The sequence below is a fragment of the Papilio polytes genome, unplaced genomic scaffold, assembly GCF_000836215.1.
Source record: "Papilio polytes unplaced genomic scaffold, Ppol_1.0 DF821400.1, whole genome shotgun sequence".
Lineage (NCBI taxonomy): Eukaryota > Metazoa > Arthropoda > Insecta > Lepidoptera > Papilionidae > Papilio > Papilio polytes.
This window is the reverse complement of record NW_013527804.1, coordinates 1,150,408-1,161,908: the sequence shown is the minus strand read 5'-3', so window position 1 is coordinate 1,161,908 and position 11,501 is coordinate 1,150,408. Positions and strand designations below refer to the sequence as shown.

Sequence of the window (11,501 nt, the reverse complement as noted above, 5' to 3'; positions counted from 1 at the left end):
AAAAGTATTTTATTGTTTACATGTGTTAAATTATCAATTGCAAATGTCAAAAGGACATGACATTATGACAAAGCATGGAAACCTTGCTTCCTTGATGTTGGCAGCAACTTTCGGTCTCTTTCCCACATTAGGGTTTTTATCCAACATATTTACCCCCTAAGTTTAATGCCGTGAAAATATATAGCCTAAAGCGTGACGTAAGTGTAGGGCTTTTTATTAAAAAAAGTATCATTCCAAAATATGCTGTAATTGCTGACATCTTAGGCAACAAAGAAGTGTGTGTTTACGCTTTATTATAATAGTATAGATAAGAAGTCCGCCATTCCTGTTTGTAAGAGCAAGCGCACTTTTGATTGAACAATCGCACAACTATTCTGCGATTGTCGATTGTTTTGCAACCTGAACAACCTAAAACTGTTTAGTTGCCTAACTAAAAATCAAATTAAGACTAAACAGTTGTGCGATAGTTCAGTCAAATACGATCTTAGTATTAAAATATAATATTCTTGCAATTATAGAGGAGGTATACAATTCGTCTGGGAAAGGATCTTACCTGATGATGTTGATGTGGTGCATGATATTGGCTCGGTTGGTGATACTGTTGCATTGGTTGGTGGACTTGTGGTGGGTTGTGTTGTACATGCGGCGCGTGGTACTGCGGTTGTTGCAGCATTGCCGCATCCTCTCGTGTCATTGTTCTGAATTCATGAAATTATTAGTACTCTGTATGAGAGCGTCGGTGGCTCAGTGGTTAAGGCACTTGACTTGTAATCTACAGGTCTTGGGTTCGAATCTGTCTGTACCAATGGGATTTTCGAATTTTCATATGTACATAATTTACCCGACGTTCTTACGCTGAAGGAAAACATCGGTGGCCTGCACATATCGGCGAAGAAATTCAAAGATATGTGTGAAGTCAACCAACCCGCAGTGGGCCAGCGTGGTTGACTATGGCCTAGTCACCCTAACTTTAAGGTAGGCTCCGAGCCCCTCGGTGGGGACGTATAGTGAGCTGGTGATGATGATGATTAGTACTCTATTTTTAACAGTACTTTAGTTTTTGTACATATTATGAACTATTTCATATTGGTAAATGTGTAACTGCAACAAGCTAAGACTTCATTAGCTCTTATCCAGTTTTGTTACTTAGGTTAATTTAAGCTGTAAGTCTTTTAAATGTTAAATAAATAAGTAAACAATTTAATAAACATATCTAAAGCCTAAGCACTCAGTTCTGACAGTTGAGACGGTGTCTGTGTAGGTCTTTTGACTGAACAATTCTCAGTTTTGTCTACACATTTGAACTGATAATTTCTGTCAATTAAAACTGTCAGAACCGTCTGTTTCTAGCATAAGTTCACTATTTTATATTCTAAATATATTTATGGATATCGTAAAGAATTATCGTAATAGAACTTTGTCTACTAAAAACATGAGTCTTCTCTAATAAAAATGTTCTTGAAACACAATACAATCTTAGTAAATTCTATAATAGTATAAAATCTAGTATATCTATTAAACTAAAAAGCAACGTAGACCCCCAAAAGCGAGCTACAATCCCACCTGTACCCCATATCCTCGTCGTAGTGCGCGTGTCCGTTGTACGCGGGCGGGTTCGGCGGCGCTGGGGGCGGGGCCGAGTTGTTCGTCACTTTGTTCGCGAGGATCTCAAGTGTGTGCATCATTGCCCTCGCGAAGCTATCAGCATCTTCGCGACAGGAAAAGTTGAGGCCATACACTTGTCGCGCGTCCCTCCATTGATGGAAGGTGGCTGTCGCCTGATTGTACTTGAGACCGCGGACTATGCCGCAGTTTATTACCACCTGGAATTATAGATAGAAATATTTAAGTTAAGACTTCGATTCGATTGTGTCTTCAATTTAGAGTAAAATCTAAAAAAATCTTACTAATATTACATATTCGAAAGTTTAGATGGATGTTTGTTATTTTTGACCGACTTGCCGAAAGAAGGAGGTACTCAATTCGTCTGTATGTTTTTTTTTATATTTTTTTGTAGTCCAAACTGCTGAAAGGATCTCGATGAAATTTGGCATAGATGTAGAGAATAGACTTAAGGACACATAGGCTACATAATTTTTTAATTCCACTCGAACAGAATCGCAGGCTAACTTCATATCTAATAAATAGTACAATATACACAACTACAGTTTAAATTAGATTTCATCATCACCCGTCGTTTGAGCAACCGTGTACTACCTAATTGGTTATTTCTAAGAAAGTCTTCCATGTTGCAATAAACAGGGTATTTTCTGTAAGTGGTACACCGCGAAATTCCGCGACTGTACACTGATCAAGTGTTCATTAAGTAATAATTAACTTAAGAACTTCGAGATTTCAAGACACCTATGTCTTTACAAGGCATTAGGAACTACTAACACCAAATCAAGCATTCCAAGGACGTCCACTAAAGATCTCGAGTCCGACGGACTTATGAAATTATTACAAAACCAATTTATGTACCAAATCGATCTTTATTCTTTGGAAATAACTCGTTACAATACTTACACTGTTTTCACTGTCGAGACACATGTATAGAAACAATTTTGTACTTAATGCAACTCATGCAAGGAGTATCTTTTTATTGTGATATTTGATTAATTCTTTGTACTAAATCTACACTAACCGTAAATTATACTTACGTAGTTTTCACATGTCTTGAGTTCAGGCAAGTCGCTATAGAACATAATATTAGGTGTAACGGGACGTAGGAACATGAAGGGGAGGGTATTGAGCAACGCGCCGATGACCTTTACCTTTGAAAAGTGCATGCCAGAAAATTTATTTCAATGCCATTTCCTTCCCTCCCTTTTCAAGGGGATCCTTCGTAGATTAAATGTAGGTAAGAGGGGTAGAGGTAGATCTATAAAGAGATGGATGGATTACGTGAAAGGTGACATGATGAAGAAGGGAGTGACAGACATGAAGTATGATAGAGTTATTTAGAAAACCCGGTATCGACACTACGGGGCAAGGATAAGGTAGAGGAGATGATGAATTTCAATTGTTAATTGGCAATTCAGGTGTCCATATGTAAACATTACCTCATGATCATTCAGTTTCCTGCCGACGACACGGAAGGTGTTGTGCTGCGTGTGATGATAGATGTGGACCTTGGAGAGGCCGGAGCTGGAGCCGGATGGGATCCAGCGTTTCGCGTGGTCATCGTACACCATCACTGACGCCCGCGCACTGCTTATTGATTGCTCGCTGGAAGACAAAATAAACCTATTAATTACGTAATTACACGAAATACAATGGCTCTTAGTCTATATGTTAGAATAAATCTCAAAGTACGAGTATATAATCTCAATTGCTTACTTTTAGCTTAATTTTAAAGCCAATGGCTACCAGACTAACATCACATAAACAAAGTTGTACATTTAACTGGTTCCAATACACGTTAGTGTATAATTTCATACGAAAAATTAATGATTTGTATAAATAGTTAGGTGTTGCCCGCGGCTTCATCCACACAATATTAAGATAAAAAAATCCTATATGCCCGTCTGTCAGTGAAAGTCCGGGCGAAATCGGACCAGCTGTTTCGGAGATTACTCGGAATAAACATAGCTTTCGGACAGACAGACAAAATTTTTTTTTAAATAATAATTTCGTTATTAGCAAAGCAAATATATCTTCCCGACACAAACAGACACTCCAATTTTTTATGTATAGATAGATATAGATATAGATTACAAAAAGGTTGATTTACGACATTTTTTTGTAATTCACATGAATGGTATAACGTGGGATTATAGGTGTATAGTGGGTTCACTTTACATAACATAGTTACATAAAGCTTAACCTTTAAACACCTACACAGAGTTGACCTTTAGGGCCCGTTCGGTTACACTTAATTCATTAGGTAACTCATTACATCGACTAACATCTGTTTGTTGTCAATTGTTTATTTAACTTTCGACCGCGACTCCATCCACGTAGATTTATAAATAAAATTGATTAGCCTATGTGTTCTTCTATACTATCCTCTACGTCTATGCCAAATTTCATCGAGATCCATTCAGCCGTTAATCTACAAACTCTAACAAACATCCATCTATCCAACTGTACTTTCGCATTTATAATATTAGTAAGAAATAATATGTTGTTACTAAAAACAATATTTTTGATAAATGCAGTCAAAATACATTTTTTTTCAATAAGTGTCGCGAAAGTGGAATACGGAGTCAGGAGGGCAAACTAGTTAAGAATCTTAGAAAGAATTCTAGTTCTTTCACAAGACAAGCGAGGTTTAGAAGGTCGCTGTTAGTGGAGTTAATCTAGGTTAAAGAAGGCGTTGCGAGATTGTTAAGGCGGGTTTCCACTGTACGTTTACTGGTGGTAAATAGCTACACCATTCTTTCTTTCTAATATCGAAATACAGTAGAACCTCGATAGGTTAAAGTTCAAGGGAAATACAAAATATTTTAAGTTATAGAGGTTTTAAGTTATCAAGGGTCTATGTAATAGAGTTTTTGGGCTCAGATGGGAAGGGAACATATTTTTAAAATTATAGAGGTTTTTATGGTATCGAGGATCTACTGTACCTATGAAAAATATAATGATTTCTTTAATTGTTTTTTTTTAACAGAGATAGCTATATGCTTTTTGCACGTGTTTCGGAAATAGATACAGTTACATGGACTTGTCGGCGCTATCAAAAACGACATTGTTTTGTATTATTCCCAACCGTCACCCCACGTGGAGATAGATGAGAATAAAAGTTCCATCCGTCCCACCTTTTGCGGCGAGGGAACGGTTGGAACTTATTTTATTTCATAACGGTTCATCTGTCACCTTGTTGGTAATGATGGGATTAAAAGGTGGGACATATGAAACGTTTTATTCTCACGTGGGGACAGCGGGTGACGGTTGGGAATAATCCATTATTTTACTCTGGAGTTACACACCGTGAAAACCTGCATTTACACTGAATTAGAAATAAACTAGTTCAGTTATTATATAGGTTAGAAGATTGACATAACCTTTCTCTAGCTCCAGTTTCTTAAATAATAATTTGGTCTAGTTCAGAGAAAAGTCTAGGAAAGAGAGATGTTTTTTCATAGTCTAAAACACTAATTGTAACTCAAGTATTTGTAAGAAAATAACTTGAAATTTTAAATTAGGGGTTAAAGAGCTTTGCTTCTAAAAATAGCTAAAAACACAAGTTTCGCAAAAAATCAGACTGTTTTAGCTTAGAAGCTACTTAAAACAGAAGTAATAAAAAAACACTGGCCTATTATTACTAGCTGTTGCTTGCGATTTTGTCCGCGCTAAATTAATATATAGCCTATTACTCACTAATTGCATAGCTTTTTAATGGTGAAAAAATTTTTAAAATCGCCTCAGTAGTTTTTGAGTTATTTCAATACATACAAAAATATCAATCTTTCCGCTTTACAGTAATAGTATAGATAATGTTTCTCCAATAACAAATACTTATCTAAACTAATATTATAAAGAGGAATGATTTGTATTTTTGTACGTATTGAAATAACCAAAACACCACTGGGATCATTTAATAAATTCTCGCACCATTAAAAATCTACGTCATCAGTAAGTAACATAGGCTGCACTATTTATTATTTTACACGCGGGCGTACTCGCGGGCGAAAGCTAGTGTCGAAAAAGAACATTATTTATGCAAGTGAGTGTACAAATAATTAGCCAATCCCACTTACAACATACTGGTAGCTCAGAAAGTGACAGTGTGGCATACATTCGCAAATTTGCATACAAAACAATCGCAGGTCCCATTTCGTAACGCAAAACAGGTAACGAGATGATTCATAATGTAAGTATGAATTCGCACTGATGCCCTATTCACTGAGATATTTAAGAAATAGACCAGACATAGGGAACAAACTTAGGGGGATACATAAATTGGAAAAACCTTCATGTGTGAAAGGGACCATAAACTAGGTGCCAACATTGAGAAAGCAAGATTATGTAACAGTAAATTTGACATTTGCAATTGAGAATTAGACAAATGTAAAGAATAAGATAAAGTTTTTATAATTTCATGCGGATGAAGCTGCTGACACCTATACTAATATTAAAGAGGACCGATTTTAAAAATTCTTTCGCCGTAAAGTAATTTATCTGTATGTAACATCTCACTAATATTATAAATGCAAAAGTTTAGATGTATGGATGGATGGATGTTAGAGTTTGTAGCCTAAACGGCTTAACGAATTTTAATAAAATTTGGCGAAAGCTAGTAGGCTATATATTTTCACGCGAGCGAAGTCGCGAGCGACATATAGTCTTACATAACAAAGTGTGTTTACATATTTAACAGTGTAGTTTGCTAGAATTTTATTAGTCACGTGAGTGTCTTAACTCGAGTGATGTGATAAAGTGATCGATGGAACAGTATTTTATCTATTTTAGGAATATCGTGCGTATTATCGTAAAAATTCGTTGAATCTCTGCTTTTATTACAGATTATTTTCAATGAAATCATAGAATTTCAATGAATGAATTAATTCAAATAAGTAACGTAGTTACAGTAAAAGTCTGAACAATTTATAGTTTTAACATTTTTAATTTAATTTATGGAAATAATAGAAAGGTAATTTATCTGTGAGTAACATAGGCTACATTTTTTTATTATATTTTATGTTCACGCGGGGAAGACGCGAGCTAGTAAATTTTTTTTTATATAATATATGATAATAAAATAGTAGAGATTGAGTTATTCTAGCGTTCCGCTATTGTTTTAAAATAAAAATATCATAAGGTACACTTTCTATATTGTATTCCAGGACAATGGCCCGGCTTAACTGCTCTGTATAGTTTCACTTCCCAGTAAACATTCACTGGCCCGGTTTTTGGTTCAAATCCCGCCTACGACGTGGTGTTTTTGCGTAAATTAGTGTGCACAGACCAATGTACAGAGAGTCCTCTTGATTATAAAAAAACATGTTTTATTTAAACTGATTTTAGGATAATTTAAAGCTCACGAGTGGGAACTCAAACGAAACCTAAATTATTACTAAAGTTGTTGATACACGTATGTTTATATTGTAACTAGCCTATGTTACTAACTTATGCCGTAGGTTTGTAACGTTGATTTTTTTAAGTGGCTCAGTAATTTTTGAATTATTTAGTACATATAAATCTTTCATCTTTATATTATTTAAGTAAAATCATAAACCCTGTATGTATATTAAAATTAAAACATGTAGATCTTTAAGTATAAAAAGAAAAATAAATCCTGTACACTCTATTTATTAATTACTCTGTGCTTCCGTGAAAGATGTTAAACACATGTTGGCAGAATAAACAATTGAATACAGTAAGCAAATATGAAAAACAAAATTATATTTGGGACAACTTGATGTAATAGAAAAAGATTTATGCCGGGTTTCTGAAGTTTCCACTTATTTTGTCATAACCTAGAGATTCATTAGTTTCATATTAACTGTATTTCATTGGAGCAAAACTCAAGTTACCTCGGAAACTCAAGGGAAGTTATCGAATGTTTAAAAGTAGCTGGGAAACCGGCCATTAAGTAACAAAGTAAAGCCACACGTATGCTAAATATTTAGGATGTTGAGCTAAGGAGTCACTAGTTAAACACTCAAATTCGATAATTGATAAAAGATATCCCTTAGGGCATTTCCCACAACTGGCTGATAGAGGCTCAGATAGCTTAAAAATGACGTCACTGTTAGATAAGAACACATATTTTACACGTTTCATTGCAATCAAATTTACAATTTGGTGGGACAGGCCCTTAGTGTGGATTTCTCGTACTAACACACTAAGGAAGACTTAATGCACCAAATGCGGCAGTTAATGAACCCAATAGAATTATTCATTTTTTACTCAGCAAATTAGAGTAAAATAGTCTAAGAGCTAGATAAATCAAAAAATTACATTCCTTCAAAAAGTTTTAGGAAAACATCTATAAAGTTATACGAAACTTAGCTTAAGTCAAAAGAGCAATACAGCTTACGGAAAACTTCCGAAGCGAGGTCAAAGATAACATAAACTTAACGTAATGGTGATTTTATCTTAATAGTTAAGTCGATTTATTTTTAATCATGAAAGGCTCACTGTTTTTGTTATGTTTAACTGTGTATGAACAGAGGTGCTTTAGGTCTCAGAGGCTAAATAAGGCCTCTAAATGACCTCTGGAAATCTTAATTCATTCTCTTTGGAACCTGAGATTGGAGAAATACTATAGTCATTTTTAAATAAAGACTGAAATATTTTAAATAGAAGAAAAATGGTCACCTTTAACAATTAAAATGTATATGACCACTATTAAATGAGGATGGATGGATGTTTGTTAGAGTTTGTAGCCTAAACTACTTAACGATTCTCGATAAAGTTTGGCATATGTAGAGACATCTGGAAGAATACATAGTCTACTTTCTTTTGTTTTGTTTTACTCCACGCGGAGGGTTGCGGGCAAAAGCTAGTAGATTATATATCATAGTTAACTGCCTTAATACGGTATATCCTGTTATACCATATTTGATATTAATACTTCAAATCAATATCTGTACTCTAAACTAATATAATAAAGCGTAAACACAGACTTCTTTGTTGCCTAAGATGTCAGCAATTACAGCATATTTTTAAATAATTCTATCTTTAATAAAAAAAAAACCCTATACTTACGACACGCTTAAGGCTGTATATTTTTACGCTGTTAAACTGATAGGGCAAATTGGAAAATCTACATGTGGGAAAGAGACCATAAACTAGCTGCCAACATTAAGGAAGCAAGATTAACAGTAAAGACATTTGCAATTGAGAATTTGACATATGTAAATAATAAAAAGTATTTATATTTTCATGCTGATGAAACCGCACTGGAACAGCTAGTAATTTATATTATTCATAGCATGAGTAACGAGCTAAACCCTTTTCCTGTAATCCATTATAATGAGAATTATAACAATTTTTCTCGGAATTCAATAATACGCAAATGTCGACATTCCAATGTAACGTTAGTTTAATTGGTTCCCATTCATTTCTTTGTTTAGTTTCTGCAAAATCTTAAGTACTTTATGCCTTTTAAATATTTTTTATTGACGTAATTATTAGCATATTTACTGTGAAGCATTTAACTATATTCACAAGCTATTACGTGTATTTTCCAGACTTAACCAAACATCGAAATTTGTTCATCAATTTAGGCTACAAACTTTAACAAACATCCATCCATGTAAAAGCATTTATAATACTAGTTAGATATCTAAATTTGTACATAAGGACCTCAAAAGTGAGGCATACGGAGGCCTTTTATTGATTAAATATCCCCAATATTATCAACTTGCTTTCGCCCACGACTCCGTGTGCGTACGTTATAAAACAAAAGTGAGTAGCCTATGTGTTCTTCCAGACTATCCTCTACATGTATACCAAATTTCAATGTGATCCATTCAGCCGTTTAGGCTACAAACTCTAACAAACATCCATCCATCTAAACTTTCACATTTATAATATTAATATGAAGTATGATTAGTATGATTACATTTCAAAATGGCATTTCGAGAATCGATTTTCGATTCGACAATCTGTTAGCGCTTACAATCTGAAAGACGTCAAATTTTCATAAAATTTGGCGTTTACGCGACATATTTTTTTTTTTAGTATAGTGCTGTTAGTAAAATATTTTCTATATTGATTTAAAAGTATTGTTAAGTTAATGTTAAATGAATGAGGTAAAATTTAATATCTTTGATAAACTTACAAAGCCCAATAGTCCTCCCAATTCTTGTCTTTGGTAGAACCGTATCCACGTGGTAGAGTAGCCGTTCTTCCTTTACCATTCAATGAAGATGAGGACACTCTTTTATCAGACATGTTGAACAAAGACAGTCTCTGTACTGGCTCCGAACGGAACGACTGAAACGAGATTTGGGATACTGCATCATCTGATTTCAAACTGCTCTGTGACCCACGTAAATTCTCGTAATGTTTTCTCTCTTCGCTTGGTGATTCGTTACCATTTATATCGCTGTTCATCCTTGTTAATGGCGGTCGTGGTGCTTGACGACGATACACAAACGTATCGGATTTCATTGTATTTTTCTTTATAGGTTTTGGTGATTCTTGTACGTTAACAACTGATGGTATTTTCGATTCCTTTTCCAAATCTATTTCGTGTTCCAATTGATTTTGTACGTGCGCTAACATCTCTTCGAGATCACCCAGATCGGGATCCAAATTCATTTTTACACGACGCATTTTAACTGCACAATCACATACACTATTTAACTGTTAACCGATGGGTATTGTCGATTTACACACGACCCGAAATCCGGTAATAAGAACGGGGAACTAGGACACGTGCGCGCGCGCCGACAATCGGCGCAAGAATGATATAATCTGTGTTTGAGACTTCTGGCGTTATCACATCCGATAACTGGCACTTTTTAAATCAAGTACTGTTTCTTTATAACTGTGGGTTTACACTACATAGTCAAGAACTTTTATTTCCTACCCATTTCAACAATTGCCGTTCACAATGCAAAAAGGTCGAAAATTTACCCTAATAACAAAGTACTTGCTACATTACAGCTTTTATGGGACACACAAGCACAAGGTCATATAAGTTAAATTCTTTGAATATAAATCTACAAAACGTTATCTCTTCTTGTAAAAAGTAAGACAACGTATTTTGCGACATTTCTGCATCGAAACCTCACATTAAAATTTAAGGAAAAAAATAATTTTTAGTAACCGATTTGGATTAAAATATTTCCAGTTAAAATGAGTCATATTTCAAATGACACACGATTTAATATCGAATGACGTTTAATAAACCAGGTTATGTTTTAAAAGGAAAGTAGTTATTTCCTTTGCTTGAGTTTGTATTAATAGGACAAATGAGAGAGGTCTGCACTGCACTAGTTGCGGCAAAAAGTTGCATTATAAAGTACAGTTATCATTACTTAGAATAGCATTTTAAACCTTATACCTTGAGTCATTAGGTTCAATTCACTTATTAAGTGTATAACAAAGCTTCAGCTAAAGGGGACTATAGATTTTTTAAGATTCTAGGGTTGTCAACCAGTTTTCTTAAACAATTTAAACATTGTTAACAAAAACTTGTTTTTTAAAGAGACCTTTCAAATGAATGTTTCAGCACAACTCGTGTTAATATAAATGTTACAGATTTTTTAATAGTACTAGATTTTACCCGCGACTTCGTCCGTGCGGAATTAAAATAATAGTAAGTAGCCTATGTGTTCTTCCAAACTATACTATAATGGGAAATTTCATCAATATCCCTTCAGCAGTTTATACTACAAACTCTAACAAAAATCCATACATCCACTTAAACGTTCGAATCATACTAATATTATAAATGCGGAAGTTTAGATAGATGGATGGATGGATAGATGGATGTTTGTTAGAGTTTGTAGCTTAAACGGCTGAAGGGATTTCGAACAAATTTGATATAGATGTAGAGGATAGTCTGGAAGAACACATAGGCTACTCACTTTCATTTTTTT

General features: G+C 34.5%; 1 protein-coding gene across 1 annotated transcript in view; it reads right to left on the bottom strand.

Moving 5' to 3' along the window:
- LOC106108691 (protein enabled) overlaps positions 1 to 10,260 on the bottom strand; it is an 18,349-nt gene extending 8,089 nt beyond the window's left edge. Inside the window, exons 1-5 of the mRNA XM_013289950.1 lie at positions 9,734 to 10,260; positions 3,063 to 3,228; positions 1,564 to 1,823; positions 511 to 698; positions 368 to 408 (exon numbers count right to left, since the gene is read on the bottom strand). Coding sequence (XP_013145404.1) covers positions 368 to 408; positions 511 to 698; positions 1,564 to 1,823; positions 3,063 to 3,228; positions 9,734 to 10,230 — 1,152 coding nt within the window. The 5' untranslated portion in view covers positions 10,231 to 10,260. The remainder of the gene's footprint in view (positions 1 to 367; positions 409 to 510; positions 699 to 1,563; positions 1,824 to 3,062; positions 3,229 to 9,733) is intronic.
- Between the last annotated feature and the right edge of the window lie 1,241 nt (positions 10,261 to 11,501).